Below are 19,304 nucleotides of genomic sequence, written 5' to 3'. Positions count from 1 at the left end.
CATCAACCCCTTTGAGGGCACCTCCTCCACAAGAAGTCATCAGTGCAGAATACCCAGGGCCCCTGTACACTGAGCAAACTAGTCATGTTGCTGGGCCTACATCGACTCACAATCAGCCATCTAACCCTTGGTGGTGCACTTCTGCCACTGGACGTACACAACTTGGGTGAACTTCAGGTCAGTAGAGTCGGTGGTGAGGAGACCAGTGGCGCTGGCGTTTGAGCTGGTCAGGCGGACCTGAGAGTTGATGTTGAGCATGCCAGTGGTTCCGCAAGGCGACCATACAACCGACGTGCTGTCGGCCTCGTCGTGCTTGAGGTAGTCGCCGTTGACTGGGCCCTGGAAAGTGTACTCGGTGCTGGTCTAGAATTTGTGTTAGGAGTTGCTTTATGCTAGGTGGGATTATATGGTATCTTACCTGAGCAGTTTGACCAGAGAAGTAGTAGGTTGACTTGAGGGTACCAGTAACACCCTTTTGGATGGAAGAGTAGCCGCGGTAGTCAGCGGAGAGGATAGAGTACTGGAAGCCTCCGGGGTAGTTGATGTCGACGTTGAGCTGGCAGTTCTTTCGCTGCTCGGTTACAGAAATGCCGGGGCCAATTGAGGCGATGTACGAGTCGAAGATGAGCGTTACGATAGTCCTATCGCTGCTGATCTGGGAGCTCATGGTACCCTGGGGGCAGCCGGTTCCTCCATAGCTGACACCGCGAATCGTGACCTGTATTGTCTAAGCCCATTTTCTACACTTGGTTGGTGAGAGACAACATACCGAGCCTGGTGGAGGAGCATCTGCGAGATCAAGTGTGGGGAGAGCAGGGGCCACAGCTGCGAGAGAAAGTAGAGTGAAGAGCCACTTCATGTTGATGATTTAGATGATGATGGCCTGGAGATATACAGTGCAGATGGATGAGGTGATACCGAGAGTAAAAGCTGGGTGAGGATTATACAGAGGAACATGAACCAGGTTATATACCTATCGTCTGCAACCTATTATTACTCCATGTGCTATAACCACTCCTACGGCACCACCTTCCTGGCAGACACGAGCTACGACCGAGAACTACAGTACTTGCCAAGACCTACTGGCAATATCGAGTACGGCTGAACCGACGGGTCGCTCATGCTCATAGGCCCAAAATCTTCAAGGCTGCTCAGGTGAGTTCGTGTTTTTGACAAGGTGTAGTATGACTCCACTACGTTGCATCTGGAGCTGGCCTGAACGCTAGGTGCCAATACCTGGGGTACGCGATAGCGTTGTACCAAGTACATCCCGCTCGGTATGCCGCACCCACACCCACAAAAGTGATGGGTAAAATTCATATCGAGATCCCTAAGCATGCTGTATCGAAACCTTGACAAAGGCGATTGTTCTGCCAATAGAATTCTGCCATATTAGCGACCTGGGTGCGGATGTTGTTTGCCGACGGGAACATCTCTATTTCTGAGGCGCTTCTGTTGCTTGGGTTGATAGTTTCTAGATGGCAGATACGAATTCCGGGCTTGTAGTTGGTAGAATGCATGGCTATCGTGTATCAGTTGACAGATAGGGTACTGGATTATTCCCTTGGAAGCGAGTTGCATACTCGCTTGTGCTTTGCATCCGAGGTTCTCGTGGCCAGCACAGGGAAATAGATTGAATTTGAATTACAATAGATATCAGTTCAAGGGTACAGAGCTCAGAATAGCAACATCGAGCCTGGGTGTTGGATGTAGAGAGTTGACGAGACGCCGTGAGCAGTGAGGGGTTCTCCACAGTGCCGGTGATTTTCATTTAGCGATCCCGTAAGTAATACGATAACGGGAGAGTTTGCGGAACAGAAGGCCGAAAGTTTTGTCTTTTTCTTGGTTGAGTGGCTTTGCTAGTGAATTATAAGACGTGCCTGGTGGTGGATTCGTGAGCGGGATACAGCTCTTGGCGCGTAGATTAACCTTATATTAAAGCTTGTCGTTCCATCGGTGCTCGAGACCCTGTCATAATCAATCTTAGCGAAGAGAATAATCTGCAGGGGCACATATGAAGTTTGCCGTGGTAGAGCCAAATACCCAAAAATAACTGCTGACATGGTAGTGCTGCAGCTCGTGACATGGGACTAGGCTACGACTCCGGATGTATCGTATGAACTCGCACGACTACTGCCGGTTCAAGAGGGAGAAGTGCAGCCGGCGTGAAGCTACAAGCCGGATAGATTGAGTGTTGATTACACACATCGTGTCAGACCATTGCGACAAGTCCAGCCGGTCGAACGATACGTGGGAGACAAGTCCATTGGACCATCGAGCTGGATATGAGTGCGTTGCTGTCTCCACTCATGTTGGTGACGACGAGCGAGGATATTCTGTACCATGGTGATAGTACTCGAACCCGCAGACACGATAAAGTCCATGCGATGAGACTGAACGCAGGATCCGTGCCGACAACCTGCCTGTTCAACCACTCCACGGAAAATCGACCGAGAAGGCAGCACAATGGCTTGTCCCTCAGTATGGGTGGATATTTGCTGATCGAGGTGTGTCGTGGTACTTCCTGGCGATAATGGCTCTGGACTACTGAGGTTGGGTGGTTCGACAAGCTCGTCGCAGTGGCAAGGACTGCCTGGGTAAGAAAGACAGCTCAGCGGATCCAGCCGGACATCTGGAACAAGCCCGAAGACCGAGATGAGAGGGCGCTCTTCGCTTTAGCTGCGACCGGACAAGTGGTTGAGGTGACCGATTTCCGGGTAAAAGAGTAAGTTACTGAGCCAAGCGCGTTGTCGAGGCTGGCTGGCTGGCTGGCTGAAAGCTCACGCTACGACGGAAGGTACAACGTGTCACATCAACACCAGCATGAAAAAAGTACGAACTCAAGTCGCAAGATAGAGAAAACAACAAAAGTAGGTAAAGAACTCGGGGCGTATCGCATCGCCGCTCCCCGTATTCCTCGCCTCGGCAGAAATACCCCGCCACCCGCGTGGCTGAAGCTCCCATCCATCCCCTCGATTTGTAAGTCCCTCTCTTCCATGTCATCATCGCCGCGGTCCAATTGCCCAGCGGCAAACTTCCTAAAAAGCGCATAAAACACACTCCTCCCAATCTATAACCCACACCCACCAAACCGCCCAATCTGAAGCTCCTATCTATATTTCTCTTAGTCTTCCTCTCCTACCTTTCCATGTCCTTTTTGACAAAGTTCTTCCGCCCCTTCACCACAATGTCAAACGCGCCCGCACAACCCATGACGGTGCCTTCGGGCGCGCAAACCGCCACCGTAGCCGCCGGCTGCTTCTGGGGCGTCGAACACATGTTTCGTCGCGAGTACAAGGGCAAGGGCCTTTATGATGCGCGCGTGGGGTATATTGGTGGTGATACGGAGAACCCGGGGTATAGGGCCGTGTGCAGTGGACGGACGGGTCGTAAGTTTTATTCCTTTTCTTTCTTCTTGTTTAAAATGTAGGAAGCTAACGTATTGAGGGTAGATGCCGAGGCGCTGCAAGTAGTTTACGACCCCGAGAAAGTCACGTATCGCAACTTGTTGGAGTTCTTTTACAAGATGCATGATCCTACGACTGCAAATCGCCAGGGCCCGGATGTTGGCACACAATACCGATCGGCCATTTTTTACCACGATGCCGAGCAGGAGAAGATTGCGAGAGATGTTACGGACAAAGTTAACAAGCAGTGGTGGAAGGGCGATGTGGCGACGGAGATCCTGCCTGCAGGCAAGTGGTGGGACGCGGAACAATACCATCAATTGTACTTGGACCATAACCCAGGCGGTTATGAGTGCCCGAGCCACTTTTTGAGGAAGTTCCCACCGCTACAGGATTAGGTACCTAGACTTCGGAAGAGGAGATGAGTAATTTTGGATATTCAACATAGAGCAATAGATTTCAACCAATGTCTCACGGCGAACAAGGTGCACTCTCACAAAAAGGCTTGCTGGTTTTGACGTCATGTTATTCATTGGTTGAATTTTGGCATAGACATGTGTCATACAACAACCTCATGCATCTATGAAGGTGGAAGGACATCGAAGGTGTGGGCGACTTCCTTCTCCCATGGCAGACGGTCCTTGCCGTAGATCTCCGCACCAGGCTTGAAGTTCTTGACACCCTCGTCGAGCAATCCTGTCCTCAAGACAATGTTGTCAGGGCCGAGGGCTTCTTGAACGTGGTAGACATGGGTGGTGCAGTTCTTGCAGTAGTACTAGAAAGCATTAGCATGAAGAAAATGCCAAACATGCCGGGATGGAATGCGACATACGCAGTGAACGCTCTTGCCAGAGTCACCCTTGTATGTGTATTTGCCGAGGTCGTCGCCCTTTGTGATCTTGAGCGCTTTGGCGGGGATGATTTGGTTGAGTGTGTAGGCTGAGCCGGAGAGGTCTTTGCAGGTGTTGCAATGGCTGGCGTATATGGTTAGAACCAATTCCAACCAAGTAATGCATACCGTCCATTAAATGTAAAAGACCAGGAATACCACTTACCAAAGAATATGGGCCTGCTGATCCTGCTGCAGCGTAGCAGTAAACTCGGTCTGCTTGCAGTGGCAGTGTCCCATAAAGTCCGTCATCTTGTCGAATCGGTGCTAGGTATTTCCGGATTGAGTGATGAAGTTTGGAGTGTGATGTAAGTTGGACAACAAGGTCCTCGAGGCTGCGGAGCTTATATACCCGTGGACCTCCAGGTAAGAGGGAGGGCTCCCTCTTACCACCAAGACCCGCCAGCCTGCTGCTGCTTTCTCAATTACTCTTTCCTTTCCCAATCAGACCCGCGCTCCTATCGGAAGGCTCAAGCAGCCAGCGTATCAGGAGTCACTCGCCGTAATGCCCGATGCAGGTATTTGTCAAAGAAAGAGCGGCGTAGTGCATCATCGTACATGCATCCTCAGGCCTGTGCGACCCGGACTTTAACATTCAGCCCCAAGCAGACGCTCCAATGGCAGATACAGACGGCATACGGGAATCCATATTCCGGGCCCGCTGGTCCGTAGTCAAGCTTACACGGCATCCCGAGGTTGAGAGTTATTTGGAATGCTGAAGGGAGCTGTGGCCATGTTGAAGGTGGGGGAAAGAGCTTCGGGACGCGATCGGCACCATGACGAAAGCGGGACAGACGGCAGCAGTAGTTAGCTGGTAGCTCGATGCTGCGCTGTTGTGGGTCGGTCCTACGCGTGTTCCCATTGATGTAGCGGGATTGGACGGAATTCCAAATGTTATGCAGTAACGGATCCAGGCACGACAGGGCGGAAGGATGGAGTGTTCGAGAATCGGAGTAAGCGCGTCTGGCTAGATCGATGCCATCAATGCCATGATGTTTCTTCTGTACACGCTAGAAGATGGGAAGGGAGGTGAATTGAAACTTCAGTATCTCTCTCCTTGTCTGATTTTACTCCCAAAGTCAAATGCTCCACCGCGATATACATTGAATCAAAAGCAAAACACAATCAGCCAGCAACTGTATCAACCATTTTTAATCGCCTTCACTCAACCTCGAGCAAGTCATATCGTCCGCCATGCTTATCAAGGGCATCCTCCACTCGCTCCATAATAGCAAGCACCTTCTCCTCTTCTAATCTTCTGCCCACCACCTGCACAGCAACCGGTAGACCAGCCATCTTGTCAGCATCATAGTGCTTATACGCCCCTTGTGCAACACCGTTCAACTTCTTTGCGTTGAAAGTCGAAGGAAGCGCGTCCTTGGCCGGGTCAACATGTGTTACTGGTATGATACCAGCAGAGTAATCGAGCTGATCCAACGTTAGCAATGAACCAAGGGTATGGGAAAGATGACGACGCTTACCAAGTTGAACAAAAACGTGTAACCGCAGCTGCTGACTGCATCGTGCATACCACCATGCGGCACAGCCGGTGTCGCGTTCGGCGGAGTGAGCATGACATCCATCTTAACCTCCTCAGCCCACCACTTGAAAAACTTTGCCTTGAAAGCCTCGCGCCTGAAAGCAAGCTTCCAATACTCGGTTGTGTTCTTGGGGTTCCAGTCTCGGAGTAAGCCAGCCCAGATTTCATCGCCCTTGATGTACTTTACGTAGAGGTAGTGTACGTACTTGACGAAGCGAGGGAGCTTCATGTACGACACCATTTGCGCAGCACCGTAATCGTTCCATTCTCCACTCCGGAAATGTGCCATGAATGTATCACCGCCGTCGCTTATGAGAAGTTGAGAGGCTATCTGCAGAGCTTCGTATGGCGATGGGGGCTCGACATCAAAGACTTCGTGGCCTTCAGCTGCAAGTGCTTTGGCTGTTTGGTCTAGAGCTCGTGCACATGCTGGTGATGGATCTACAACGCGGTCGGTGCGCATGATGCCTATGCGTAGCTTCTTCTTTTCTCTGTACTCGGTCTCCACGTCCTCTCTCCATTCTATTGGGTGAACACTGTAGTCGTATGTCCAAGGCTTCATCTGGATGAAACTGCGTGTAAAGTACGTCAAATCGTTTAGTGTCCTGGCCATTGGGCTGAAGACGGCGGGAATGCCTTCTTGACCGGCCATACTCGTGTTCGCGCCTATCTTTGGCCAACGTCCTGTTGAGCATCGAATCGAGTAGCAACCGGAGAAGTGTGCGGGTGCGCGAACTGAGCCCGCGACATCTGACCCAATACCAATGCGACTGCCACCAAATGCCAAAAGCGCCGATTCTCCACCTGTTGAGCCACCCGGAGAGTATTTATCATTGTGTGGGTTCTTGCTCTGGCCCCAGACGTCGTTGGTCGATTCGAAGGAGAGGAGAGTCGTAGGCAGATTGGTCTTGACAAACGGTACTGCTCCAGCATCTTTCAATATCTTCACCATTATGCCATCATCGGCTGCTGGGTTTCCTACATTCTTCGTATAACCAACAGAGGTGTCAAAGCCTTTGACATGTACAGAGTCCTTCAATGATACCGGAATACCAGCAAGCGGACCCTTGAGGTTGATTTCCTTCTCTGCCCATTCCTCTGCCTCTGGAAATAGTATCTCTGTCAGGCAATTTGTCTTCTCCTGTGCTTTTATGGCAACTTTGCCGTATGCACGTAAGATGTCGACGGGACTGGTGATTTGCTTGTGTACATCCTGGACAAGCTCTTGGATTGGTCTTCCGAGGATAGACCGTTCTTGAGATGACAGAGGGGACAGGTACGGTGCGGGGAGTGTCGCAATCTTAGAGGCTCGTTCCGACTGCTTTCGTTTACTGGTCAAAGGTCAGTTCGCGTCATGTCGGAGTTGTGTGGGGTTGATCAAGCTTGGTCCAACTTACCAGTCGGCCTTATGTTGTCTATATTCCAGAAGACCCATGATGTTCACAATTATGTAGATGCTGTCGGAAGATCTGGCACAGAATCAAAACTCACGCTCCCCCACTATCATTGGCAGTGACCGGATACATATATTCATGAAAAAGCCGCGAGTATGCGATCACGCTCTCGTTATCGGAGAGCTGTCTCGGCTGTACCTGCCGCATCCGAGTAAACCCGAGGTCGAGAGCGGGGAGCTCCCTATCATCTATCACGACGCCTCATGTCAAATACGCCCTACCGCGAACAAAGACGTGTCCAGTGTCTCTATAATATAGAAGAGCACGTGGAGTCAAACTCCAACGTACCGGCTTGGCTATTCACCAGGTCCTGTTATGCCGCTATCGCACGCGCGCTGCACTAGGAGCAACAACTACCGCATCAGACATCCGACAACAGCAGCGACACTCCACCCTGTAGATAGCGGCGCATCGAGCGTCTTGAGTCGTAGGTCTAAAGTCAATTGACCAGTCCATGGAAATGTGGACCGGCTCCGCAAGCAAGCATAACCTCGTGCCAGCCAACCGTCCTCTCATCTGAACACGCGTTTCTTCAGCAACGCCATCACCAAAGCACAGAACCATCCTTTGCAGCAATGTTTCGACTGTTCGCGCATCTGATTGAGCCTCAACATTTCCCGTGCATAGCTCCCGCGCGCGAGGCTGGTCGGGAGGTCGATGTGGGACCGCGGAAGCAAAGCGACAGCCGCAACAAGACCTCACAGCCAGTCGATCTAGACATCAAACAGTGGCTCTAGATCCCCCAGGTACCTTTCCAAATGTCCGTACCTGAATGGCTTCCCCAGATTTGATGTTTGCACTTGTCATGCTGTAGCCGCCGAAGCGCCGCTCGGACATTTTCTCGCCATGGCCGCTCCGGGCTTCTCATTGGTACGTCCAGCGACTACTCGAGATACCATGAAACCACTGTGGTCCAGACAGGCGATGAACAAGAATAGCATCGCGATTAACTATTCCGTTTTCGAGGACTTGTTGAGGTAGGTATCAACATCTGAAATGTATAAGATGAGTTGGACGACGTCGATAAAATAGTCATCAAACGCATCACAATCAAATCAACACAACTCACTTCCCTTTCCTCTTTTTTTTTCTGTCTCTTTATTTCCTTGTTTCCTATCTGGGTCTCATTCATTCTTCAATTTCTTACTACAACACCAAAACAACTACATCTCTGCTGTGCAGATCGCCATCCATTCCTTCCTGCACAATAAAACTTCGTCCGTTCATTTCGACATCCCGACTCTAGTCACACTCTTTCGACTATCAACAGCCCAAAACATCAGCCAAAATGCCTGTCCCAAGCTACAACGCTATGCCTCTCTCCAAGATGTTTGTCGTGGTCCGCGGTCTCCAGGCCATCTGCATGATCCTCGTCATCGGCATCTGCTCCAACTTTGTCCAAATGATTGTCACAACCGGTGTTGAACCACCCAAGGAATTCGTCGGCACACTCAGTGTGGTAAGTGCAATGAAACAGCAAACCAGACGATTCTAACATTCTCTAGACCTGCATTGCAGCACTCTACATCATAGTCAGCATCGGCTACTACTGGTCGCAAGCCAACCTCGGTCTTCTCATCATGACGGGCGTCGACTCCCTCCTCCTCATCGCTTTCATCGTCTGCGCAGTTACTCTCGGAAAGCCCATGTCCTTCCTCAACTGCTACGTCATTGGCAAGTCGTCTGCGGAAATCGATGCACAGTACGCCAGCGCCTTTGTCACTGCCACGGTTGAGAACCTCAACAAGTCTGTCTCCAGCTTGGGTCACTGGGCTGGTGTTACTCGCAGCAACTGCTTCCAGGCCAAGACCGTGTGGGGTATGGCTATTGCTCTTTGGTAAGTTTATCCGTTCATCATACATGGCTTTTGGCATCTTACTAATATGACATAGCATTCTCTTTACTGTGTCTTGCGCTCTCTTGCCTACTTTGTGGTACAAGAACAACATGAAGAAGCCGGCCAAGACTGTCGAGGAGGCCTAGATGCAAAGGTCATGAGTTCACGACGAACCAGCAAAAAAGGAATGGCCTGTTAATCAGCGACTCTTGCCAACCTTTCGCCCCCCTCTCCCTCATCTTTCCTTGTCATCATCTAAACTACAAATTCTGTATGCATTGCGATGGAGTTTGGCGTTTTCTCTTCATCATCTGCTTTTCTTCAGACATTGAGTGTCTGCTAATCCTAATGGATATTTTCTGGGACTAGGTGCCCGTATAAAACCAAATTTATCAAGTCATCATCATCAGCTATGTGTCGTGTATTGCTTTGAAGTGTTCGACAGTCATTCTTTGGGGTTCCGTCTTTGTCGGTGCTTGTATTGATATCGCCATCATTCACTGTCATAGTGTTTTGAGTTTTATTTTAGTCACGCAAAATTAATCCATAGGTATCCAGAATTTAACCAATGCTGTTTGCTAAGCCGTCGCGGACAAGTCGTAACGTGAATTTATCCAGATATGTCTCCATTCTTTAGTTGCTGACGGGCGGAAACAGGATATATCTAGTACTTGGCCCGAGAGAGGCAGTTCCGATTGAAAATTGAAGTGTAACGTGTAATAATGATTTTGGGGGTAACAAAGTAGCATAATTGTAAATATGATTATTTCAAGCTGGTGCAAGCTTGTACTTTGTCGACTTTGTAAGTCGTCTCTTTCCCGAATAACCTGATTTTACCTAGACAAGGCGAATATCAACGGTGACTTAAAGGGAGTAAGATGTAGGTAATGTGGTATGAATTCTTTTCATGGTATCAGCTAGTAGTTCTCGACTGACCAAGGGCAACTCATCATTAATGCTGCTGAGTAATACTGTGCCTCAAGTAACTGGTTCCCATACACCCAAGCCAAATTTTTATGACTCCATGTCCATTTTCCCTGGAATCACCTTGTAACTCCCACCTGGGCGACATGAAATGCTAGTATGTCAAGTAGTTCATGTTACCCGGGTGCTCCCAGTAAGGATGCTGTGTCTACCACCGTCCTTTTCCACGACCGCGTTCGCGCCAGTCGTCTCCACCCCCGCGCCCTCGACCTGCCCCTCCCCTGCCAAAGCCTAGCTCTCGTTCTCGTTCCCTCTCGGGCGGCGCCTCACCTCTTCTCCATTCGCCGTTCGGCACACGTCCGTTGCTCATTCTCCGATCGTCGAATCTACTACCCCCACCCCTTCCATAGCCACCATAGTCTCCTCGTCCACCGAATCCATTCTCACGTCCTCGACCCCCATATCCTCCAGGAGGCGGACCTCTGCCAGGCCCACTTAGCGGTGGAGGCGCAGCTGACACGCTGCCATCAGGTAGTGGTGGGAGTATTGCACATGCAATGTAGTCGCCAACGAGGAATTTGACGTCTGCAAGCGTCTTTTCTGGGTCGCCGTCGAGCTGCTTAAGCGCCTCTGCTACAGTAGCGGCATCTGCGACTTCCATATCCATGTCGTCGTCATCGTCGTTGTTCCTTGACCGTGCGCCTACAATGACTGAGCCTATGTCTCGCGATATGAAGCGTCCTGGGGCGCCAGGTCTATTGGAGCCTTGTATGTCGGGGTATACGAGTCGGAATGCAATGCGCGATCCGGCGTAAGGTTGTGGTAACAGAGTTGGTACGGCGCTGAAGAGCAGCTTGCACAGCTCGCTCAGGCTACAGCTCTGCCATGTGTAGATTTGGACATTGGTTGGAAGGCGGGGTAGGGTAGGGTCAAATTCATCTAATCTGCAGCTTGTTAGTATGCGACGACGACGAATAGGCGAAAATATGCATACCTGTGAAATCCGCCTTGTTTGAAGAAGAGGCGCAAGAGAAACGGCGTCGTTGTTTGTCGGTCAACCTTTTCTGAGGCTGGAGCTGCCATGTTGAGAATGTATGTTGCAGTAATCGCGGAAACGCGTTGTAATTGAAAAGTCGATTCTCAGTGATATTTAGAGTGACGTCAGGTGCACATTGCTGAGAAGTTGAGGAGCACAAGTGCTGAGTGAAGGTACGCGACGCGGACAGCTTGCGCTAGCGTCATGCGGCAACTACCCTGTTGGGGATCATCAAGTCGCAATTTACATTCATCCCTCGGCAACAAACAGGACTGTATCCAAACTCACAAAGAATATCGCAGCCATGGATTTCGCAAAGCTCATGTCAGCGCACATCAAGAAGGGCAAAGAGACAGCAGCGCCCCCCGAGTCACAAGACAAAAAGTACCTCAAGCGCCGCGAAATCGAAGCGCAACGACAAGCAGCCTACGTGGCCGAACAAGAAGCCGCGGAAAAGGCACGAAAGGAGCGATTGGAGAAAAAGCGCAAGGCCGAGGAAGATGAGGCAGAAAGGGAAGCAGAGCGACGCGAGAAGCGCGTGCGCATGGCGGAAGAGTCAAGACGGATAAGAGAAGAGGAGGAGGAAGCAGAAGAGAGGCGGCGGAGGAAGCGCTTAGGCCTACCCGACCTACCGCCCAAGAAAAAGGATGGGGATGAGGATGGAACCCCCATACCTGAAGACGAAGATGTCCCAGACGAGGAGCTAGTCGAAAGGCTGCGAGCCCTCCAAGAACCAGCACGACTATTCGGCGAGACACACAAGCAACGTCTGAAGCGATACAAGAAACGCGTCGGTGCAGACAGCCTAGCAGCCATCATGACAGACGGACCAATACCAACAACACTACAACTGGTTCCGGAGAAGGACATGAAGGTCAAACTTGGTATACCAAAGGACAAGGAAGGCCGCGAATTTCTCTTCAGACAGCTGGTAAGCTACTTCACAATGGTACTCAAGGAGTGGGACGTCACCCTTGCGCGCCGAGACCAGGATGTCAAGGAGTCGTATCAAGGCAAGCAGGCCTACGCCGCCATGGTACAAGCGCGCGAAAACATGCGCCCGTTGTTCAAGAAGCTGGAAAAGTTGGATCTCCCGGACAGCATCGTTGAGCCTGTCGTAGAGATTGTACATGCCGCACAGGAACGAAGATATGTCGATGCGAATGACGGCTACCTACGTCTTAGTATTGGCAAGGCTGCGTGGCCGATTGGTGTTACCATGGTGGGTATCCACGAGAGAAGTGCGCGAGAGAAGCTGCATGAGAGCGATAAGAATGCGGCGCATATCATGAGTGATGAGATGACGCGGAAATACTTGCAGAGTATCAAGAGATGTTTGAGTTTTGCGCAGACGAGGTGGCCGCCTACTGATCAGTTGCAGCTCATGGGTTAGGTGGATTCGTAGATATCTAGGCACTTGTTAAGACATAGTAATGATATCAACACATTTTAGCCCATATCTCGTCGATTCCATTCAGGTCTAACCAGACGTAAGAGTAGCCAATAATTACTGCATGACGTGACTGTAATCTGAATGTAGCAATCGCTCCTTCCTCATATCGCGTGTGCACGTGCGGGGCAAACAAAGCCTGACGTTATCCAATCGCCGTTCATCTCCACCCAAACCACAACATCTGTTTTTTTCGTTGCGTTGAATGATAGCTACTGCAGCTGCACTATCTTGTCAAGTTGTTCGGTAAAGTATCGTTCGCACCATGCACGAGATCGTGACTCTACAGTTCGGCAAGCAGAGCAACTATCTCGGAACTCATTTCTGGAATACACAGGCAAGTGCGAAATTTCGGCGAATTACTGAACACCCAATTTCACAGCACCCTACCAATTTGCGCATATTGCGATGTGTTTCTTGCTTATCATGTTATCATTAAATTGGGATGGTGTGCTCTCCTGACCTTAAACTTGCTCAACACATCTTCTACTTACCGCTGAATACCATTTCCAAACACTTTGATGCGAAATCTAACCCGACACTCTCTAACTTTTCTAGGAGTCCTACTTCACATACCCACCTGAAGCCGAGTCACCTGTCAACCATGACATCCTTTTCAGGCCTGGAGTTGCCCCAGATGGTTTCGACACTTTCACACCAAGGACCCTCATATATGACCTCAAGGGCGCTTTTGGTAGTATGAGAAAGATCAACGCCTTGTACGAGGCCGAAGACGATAGAAGCATTCTAGATCAACCCGGCGTTTGGCCTTCCAAGCCTATTGTACAGCGCGCTGCTGAGACTATCCCACAGTCTGCCTATCAGGAGCACCTGGATGCCGGCATTGAACCTCCCCAACTCAGTACATCATCTGTTCGCTACTGGTCTGATTACAGTCGCGTCTATTACCACCCAAAGTCAATTGTCCAGCTGTCCGAGTTCGATGTCAACGACAAGCTCATGCCCTTCGAAAGCTGGGACGTGGGCATGGAACTCTTTGAGAAGCTCGAAAGAGAGGTCGATCTTGTCGATAGGGATCTGCGGCCTTTTGTAGAAGAATGTGACGGTATCCAAGGACTTCAGATCTTCACAGGCGTCGACGATGCTTGGGGAGGCTGGGCGTCAGGATGGATTGAGAGACTAAGAGACGAGTACGGCAAGATGAGCATCTGGACTTGGGGTCTGGGCGATCAAGGTGCAAATGCAAGCACTCCTCGGGTACGTTCCTGTAAATTGAATGCGATAAGGAGACAAATGCTGACATGATATAGGAGAGAAGACTGCAGCAAATTGCGAACTCGGCACGATCACTGCAGATACTAGGCGAACAGTCATCAGTATATGTACCAATGTCGAACAGTCCAGCCAAGTTACCAAGCTATCTCTCCTTGGACGCGACCTCCCTATGGCATATTGCTGCTTTGCAGGTTGTGGGCCTGGAGAGTATGACCATGTCCTCTCGCCTGAGGTCGACATTGGGCGGGCGTGGCACCCTGCAAGATCTGGAGAATACCATCAACAGTACTGGGAAACGGCGCATAGCGAAATTCGAGATGAACATAGCAGATCCCGACGTCTTGTCAGATAAAGCTTTTGATGAAGCCAGGAATGCGGAAAAAGTTGGGTCGACTACATCGAGACAAACGAGCGAGGGGGACAGCGAATTGGCCAAGTTTGACATTGACGTTTTCACTCGCGACTATAGGACCGCTCGTGGAAAAGGGAAGAAAGAGCACATCTTTGGGAGAGCCGAGGCTACTCGAGGAGAATGGTCGGTATCTGAAGCCAGCGAACGTGACCCTCATGACAGATTCTATAGTGGGCCTGCAGTGCAAAGGTACGTCATCGAGAGTTCTTTCACACCTCTTTCTCTCTCGGTCTTGATAGAGCGTACGACTGGGTATATTATGCTTAGGAACGCGCTAACCAGACTTAGGTATACTGCTCCGTTACTGTTCCCGCTTCTCGACAGCTTCCCCAAATTGATATTCGACGTAGGAACCGGCAACGCCACAAAACTCGCAGTTCACACTGGCATCACCACAAGCACTGCTGTCGCCGAGCAGATACGAGCAGTCGAGCAGCTAGTCAAGCGGCTAGTAGGAATCGAAGAAAGAGAGGCGCTCTGCAATGGCCTGCAAGTACTCGCAGAAGAATATGATGAAGGCTGGGACAGTGGTACAGACAGCGATGACGACGAGTAGTTGCAGCCGACTTTCGTATTCAAGATTTAATTTCGCCCGCCTGACTCATCCCACCCTTCTGGAAGAAGCAGGAATTTATTGCTGGATTATATTAATTTCGCACGCTCAACCACTCAGCCAGCTTCATTTTTTCGAGCCATCAATACGAGTACGGCAAGTAGGGTAGGTACATCATGTGTTGGTTTCCGAGGCTGTCCGACACCGCTTGTACTAGTATGCACGAGTCCACGCTATAAATGGAGGGTGCATTAATACGAAAAATCAATAATACGTTCGGCCCTACGAAGCACAGGTCCCACGGAAATCCTGGTTGATGCGATTACGTCACGGTCAAACCATCTATGGTGTTGTGACAGCCGACACCTAGTATCTGGTGACGGTCAGAGGAAAGCGCTTGTCGCTAAATACTCTGATAATAGTGTTGTTGTATCGTTGGTTGCCATGGCATGCATACATACATGGCATGCCGAGGTCTGACGGAGACGCGTGGAGTCGTCAGCCCGATTACGAGCTTGGACGAGATCAACAAGACTACTCCTGCGCAAGCGCAAGGGGAACGATGAGCTGAATTCTCCGGGTAAGCGGCCGCTGATGTGCAAAGCGGCATGCCGATGCTAGACTGTAAGCCGGAGTGATTCGTCTTGCCACCAGTCTTATTTTTGTCATAACAGTAGCTGAGTGGACCGACCCGTAAACCGGCACTTGTGGGCAGATTGACTCAACTCACCAACAGCCCAGCAACTGGGGCGGCATCTACGTCTGCTGCAGGTACAATCTTTCAGAGCTAGCTGACACCGGATCAGGTCTCTCAAAGAAAAGGGCGGTGGGACCCCAGTTCCGTAAGAGGCAGTAAGAGCAAGAGCTGGTAGGACGGCGACGCAAACGGAAAACCCGAATACTGCGGGGTAACTTCACCGTTCAATTGATGGCAGAGGTTCTTGGAACACTACCATCCTCTAATCGGCTCGTCCACCGTATTGCCCAGAAAAACGGAAGATATCACTACATCATGGCTTTCGATAAGTTTTTCTGCAACCGATAGCATTACCGTTGGCCTGTTTGAACTTCCAACGCCATACGATGACCTGAACGCCACGCCGTCAGGGTGAGCCGCCCCAAAACAGACCCGCCCAATACACATGGACTTGTTCCTAGATGGCCGTGCACTTGGGCCACACAGTCAGATTTTTATCGCACTGACAACGCAGGACGCAGGGAACTCGGAGGTTCAGACTTTCCGGAATTGTGATCTCGCAAGATGGCCCAAGTACCGGGGTGAACAGCAACTCTGTAGCTCCCAGCCTACAGACAAAATAAGCTAGATGGCCGAAGTGATTGGCAACAAGCTTTCAGGGCTCCACATCGATTGCGACGGTTGCACGCGAACAGCCACCACCCGTGCACGTGCGCGGGTTGTGGAAGCGCGCATGCTATGTCATCATGTCATGCCAAATCCCGCAATGCACGTTCATGCTCCGATAACCGAGCATACTTGCTGATAGGTTCAATGCTGCATACACGAACATATACGAATACACAATTTGTCGAGTACGTTTTTGGCATGTCCAGCAGCCACATCAGCACCCCTCAGTACGGTGGTTGGGATCCAGCCACAGATATCGATGTCAACCTCTGACAACAACGCGTTTGTTTACATCATGCAGGATGTAGCCTCTCCCGAAAGTTTACTATCCAGTTTGTCCCAGCCATCTCTAGGTAATCCGCCAACAGCCGATGTAGCCAATGGCCCGCCAACATCCCTGTCTTTGGTCCGTTGCAGGGGTAACATTGACCAACGAGGTTCTTAAAATATAATCGTGTTTTTGGACAAGTCTCGTTTTCTAGAATTACGCCGATTCCATTACGAGAATAACCACCATGTTGAGAGTGCCGAGCGAATGTCGATCACGTAATTGTGGATAAGGTTTTTGGACCACCGTTAGACCGCCCTGAGTCTAACTGACTTTGAAGGGGGGCATCCTGGGTGGGCTGCCCAGAAGGCTGATCAAGTGCGGAGTAAGGTTATCTCCTGAAGGATATATCAGGAACACCCGAGCCTCTTCTTTTCAGTCGTGCATCACAATACAGATCGCTTCTCGACCTCCAACATTAGCAGCTCTCTCGTTACGGTTGCATTGTTACCCTCGTTCTGCATCTCTACTCTCGATCTACTCTAATCGATCCACCAATTTACCTTAATAGTAATAATCAAGATGAAGTACTCAATGGCAACTCTCGCCCTTGTGGGCGCAGTTTACGCTGTCCCATACGGCGGATACGGTTCCGGCGGTGACAACAACACGCCTTCAAACACACCTACACCATCAGGCGGCTATGGAGGTGGATACGGTGGCGGATATGGAGGCGGATACAATGTTCCTTCAGGAGTACGACGCCTCTTCGAATACATACTTGTCGGTACAATACTAACTGTTACAGACTGGTAGCCACCCCACGTCCACTCCTTGCGAGGAGAGCAGCACTCCCCCGGCTGCTACTTCGACCCCTCCTTCTTCCACGCATGCTCCTCCGCCGTCGTCCAGCACTCCTTCCCCCGTGAAGACCACCAGCGTATCTGTTTCCAGCTCTACGCCTTCTTACCCTAAGGAGTCTTCCACTCCTTGCGACGAGGAGTCCAGCGCCCCGCCAACCCACCCCGCCTCGAGCTCAGTTCCCGCCTATTCTACATCCTCGTCCTCCATGAGCTCGAGCAGCCCAACTCCCGTCAAGACTACTTCCACTCCTGTCAAGGGTACTTCCACCTACTCAGTTCCTCAGGAGACTACTACTCCTTGCGAGGAGGAGTCCACCTCGACGCACCCCGCGGTTCCTGTGACCACGAGCAGCCCAACTCCCGTCAAGGGCACTTCCACTTACTCAGTTCCTCAGGAGACCACTACTCCCTGCGAGGAGGAGTCCACCTCGACGCACCCCGCGGTTCCTGTGACCACGAGCAGCCCAACTCCCGTCAAGGGCACTTCCACTTACTCAGTTCCTCAGGAGACCACTACTCCCTGCGAGGAGGAGTCCACCTCGACGCACCCCGCGGTTCCTGTGACCACGAGCAGCCCAACTCCCGTCAAGGGCACTTCCACTTACTCAGTTCCTCAGGAGACCACTACTCCCTGCGAGGAGGAGACTACCTCGACTCACCCCGTGGTCCCCATGAAGATGACGTCTTTCCACCCAGCTCCCCCAGCTGAGACTACCACTCCTTGCGAGGAGGAGACTACCTCTACTCCTCACCCCGTGGTTCCCATGACGACTCAGTCTCACCCAGCTCCCCCGGCTGAGACTACCACTCCTTGCGAGGAGGAGTCCACCTCGACTCCTCACCCCGTGGTCCCCATGAAGATGACGTCTTCCCACCCAGCTCCCCCAGCTGAGACTACCACCCCTTGCGAGGAAGAGTCCACCTCTACTCCCCACCCCGTGGTTCCCATGACGACTCAGTCTCACCCAGCTCCCCCGGCTGAGACTACCACTCCTTGCGAGGAGGAGTCCACCTCGACTCCTCACCCCGTGGTCCCCATGAAGATGACGTCCTCTTACCCAGCTCCCCCGGCCGAGACCACCCCTTGCGAGGAGGAGACTACCTCAACTCCCCACCCCGTGGTCCCAGTGACGACATATGCTCCTCCCCCTCCCTATGTGGAAACCCCTCCTGCTCCTGGCAAGCCCGCCTCGTCGGCCCCGCCATCTAACCCTCCTGCTGGAACCCCCCCTGCTCCTGGCAAGCCCGCCTCATCGGCCCCACCATCTTACCCTCCTGCTGGAACTCCTCCTGCCCCTGGCAAGCCCACTACCACTGCTACACCTTACATCCCTGAAGCGTCAGTCTCTACCCCTTGCCCGGAGACCACTACAGCGCCGCCTGCTTACCCTCCGGCGCCTGCGGTGTCTACTCCTGCTCCCCCTGCTCCCGCGGTGTCTTCACCTCCCGCTTATCCTCCGGCTCCCGTCGTGTCGCTGCCCCCTGCTGGACCTCCCCCGAATGCGACCTACACTAGGCCACACCAGAACACGACCACTACCACCGGCGTTCCCCCTCCTCCTCAATTCACCGGCGCTGCCTCGGCCACCAAGCCCATCGTCGCTCTCATGGCTGGTGCGGCGGCTTTGTTGTACATGCTCTGAGCGAGTCGAGCAAGATAAGCTTCCTTATGTAAACAGTAAATACATCTTTACATTCACCACCCTCAGCACTTTCTCACGTTTCTTCACGGCATGAATCACGCAATTGGAGCACTCGACAGCCGACGCGACACATGGCCGCACGGATTATAGACGGGTTGCCGACACATGCCCCTTATAATAAATAATAACCTTTTCGCTTCTTGTCGATGTGTTTGGACTATGTGGTATAACGCATGGTGAGGTAGACGAGATCTTGCTGAGCGCCATAGGAGCGCATTTATTGATATACGATTTGTTCCATTCGCGCAGCGAGGTACGTTGTTTGGGAATGGTTTATGTAGCTTTTAGTGGTATTGGAAATACAATTTCGTTTGAAAACAACCGTGCCTCTTGTTTGGGAGTAAATGTGGGTTCACTGTGGCATGA

The 19,304-nt window shown here is 51.5% G+C and overlaps 8 protein-coding genes across 8 annotated transcripts; 4 read left to right on the top strand and 4 right to left on the bottom strand.

The window, feature by feature from the left end:
* Window positions 1-120: 120 nt before the first annotated feature.
* PtrM4_075950 (DUF4360 multi-domain protein) lies at window positions 121-859 on the bottom strand (the record flags this gene model as incomplete). Its single annotated transcript, XM_001940562.2, has 3 exons — window positions 121-363; window positions 419-718; window positions 770-859. The coding sequence occupies 3 exons, from the start codon at window positions 857-859 to the stop codon at window positions 121-123; spliced, it is 633 nt and encodes a 210-aa protein (XP_001940597.1).
* Window positions 860-3,187: 2,328 nt separating this feature from the next.
* Window positions 3,188-3,805, top strand: PtrM4_075940 (MsrA, Peptide methionine sulfoxide reductase; the record flags this gene model as incomplete). The annotated part of the gene is made up of 2 exons (XM_001940561.1): window positions 3,188-3,389; window positions 3,453-3,805. The coding sequence occupies 2 exons, from the start codon at window positions 3,188-3,190 to the stop codon at window positions 3,803-3,805; spliced, it is 555 nt and encodes a 184-aa protein (XP_001940596.1).
* Window positions 3,806-3,987: 182 nt separating this feature from the next.
* Window positions 3,988-4,548, bottom strand: PtrM4_075930 (GFA domain containing protein; the record flags this gene model as incomplete). The annotated part of the gene is made up of 3 exons (XM_001940560.2): window positions 3,988-4,182; window positions 4,240-4,381; window positions 4,463-4,548. The coding sequence occupies 3 exons, from the start codon at window positions 4,546-4,548 to the stop codon at window positions 3,988-3,990; spliced, it is 423 nt and encodes a 140-aa protein (XP_001940595.1).
* Window positions 4,549-5,457: 909 nt separating this feature from the next.
* Window positions 5,458-7,271, bottom strand: PtrM4_075920 (Amidase domain containing protein; the record flags this gene model as incomplete). Its single annotated transcript, XM_001940559.2, has 3 exons — window positions 5,458-5,724; window positions 5,778-7,167; window positions 7,234-7,271. 3 exons carry the CDS (start codon window positions 7,269-7,271, stop codon window positions 5,458-5,460), a joined length of 1,695 nt encoding a protein of 564 aa, XP_001940594.1.
* A 1,307-nt stretch (window positions 7,272-8,578) lies between these two features.
* On the top strand, window positions 8,579-9,273 carry PtrM4_075910 (MARVEL domain containing protein; the record flags this gene model as incomplete). The annotated part of the gene is made up of 3 exons (XM_001940558.2): window positions 8,579-8,749; window positions 8,796-9,127; window positions 9,183-9,273. The coding sequence occupies 3 exons, from the start codon at window positions 8,579-8,581 to the stop codon at window positions 9,271-9,273; spliced, it is 594 nt and encodes a 197-aa protein (XP_001940593.1).
* A 986-nt stretch (window positions 9,274-10,259) lies between these two features.
* Window positions 10,260-11,134, bottom strand: PtrM4_075900 (Sin3-associated polypeptide Sap18; the record flags this gene model as incomplete). The annotated part of the gene is made up of 2 exons (XM_001940557.1): window positions 10,260-10,995; window positions 11,046-11,134. The coding sequence occupies 2 exons, from the start codon at window positions 11,132-11,134 to the stop codon at window positions 10,260-10,262; spliced, it is 825 nt and encodes a 274-aa protein (XP_001940592.1).
* Window positions 11,135-11,391: 257 nt separating this feature from the next.
* Window positions 11,392-14,741, top strand: PtrM4_075890 (Prp18 multi-domain protein; the record flags this gene model as incomplete). Its single annotated transcript, XM_066106208.1, has 5 exons — window positions 11,392-11,625; window positions 11,728-12,309; window positions 13,096-13,755; window positions 13,809-14,374; window positions 14,474-14,741. 5 exons carry the CDS (start codon window positions 11,392-11,394, stop codon window positions 14,739-14,741), a joined length of 2,310 nt encoding a protein of 769 aa, XP_065963146.1.
* A 2,213-nt stretch (window positions 14,742-16,954) lies between these two features.
* PtrM4_075880 (Periplasmic protein TonB) lies at window positions 16,955-18,878 on the top strand (the record flags this gene model as incomplete). Its single annotated transcript, XM_001940554.2, has 2 exons — window positions 16,955-17,128; window positions 17,181-18,878. The coding sequence occupies 2 exons, from the start codon at window positions 16,955-16,957 to the stop codon at window positions 18,876-18,878; spliced, it is 1,872 nt and encodes a 623-aa protein (XP_001940589.2).
* Between the last annotated feature and the right edge of the window lie 426 nt (window positions 18,879-19,304).

The sequence above is a fragment of the Pyrenophora tritici-repentis genome, chromosome 3, assembly GCF_003171515.1.
Source record: "Pyrenophora tritici-repentis strain M4 chromosome 3, whole genome shotgun sequence".
NCBI classification, from domain to species: Eukaryota; Fungi; Ascomycota; class Dothideomycetes; order Pleosporales; family Pleosporaceae; genus Pyrenophora; species Pyrenophora tritici-repentis.
This window is presented reverse-complemented; position numbering and strand designations above follow the sequence as displayed.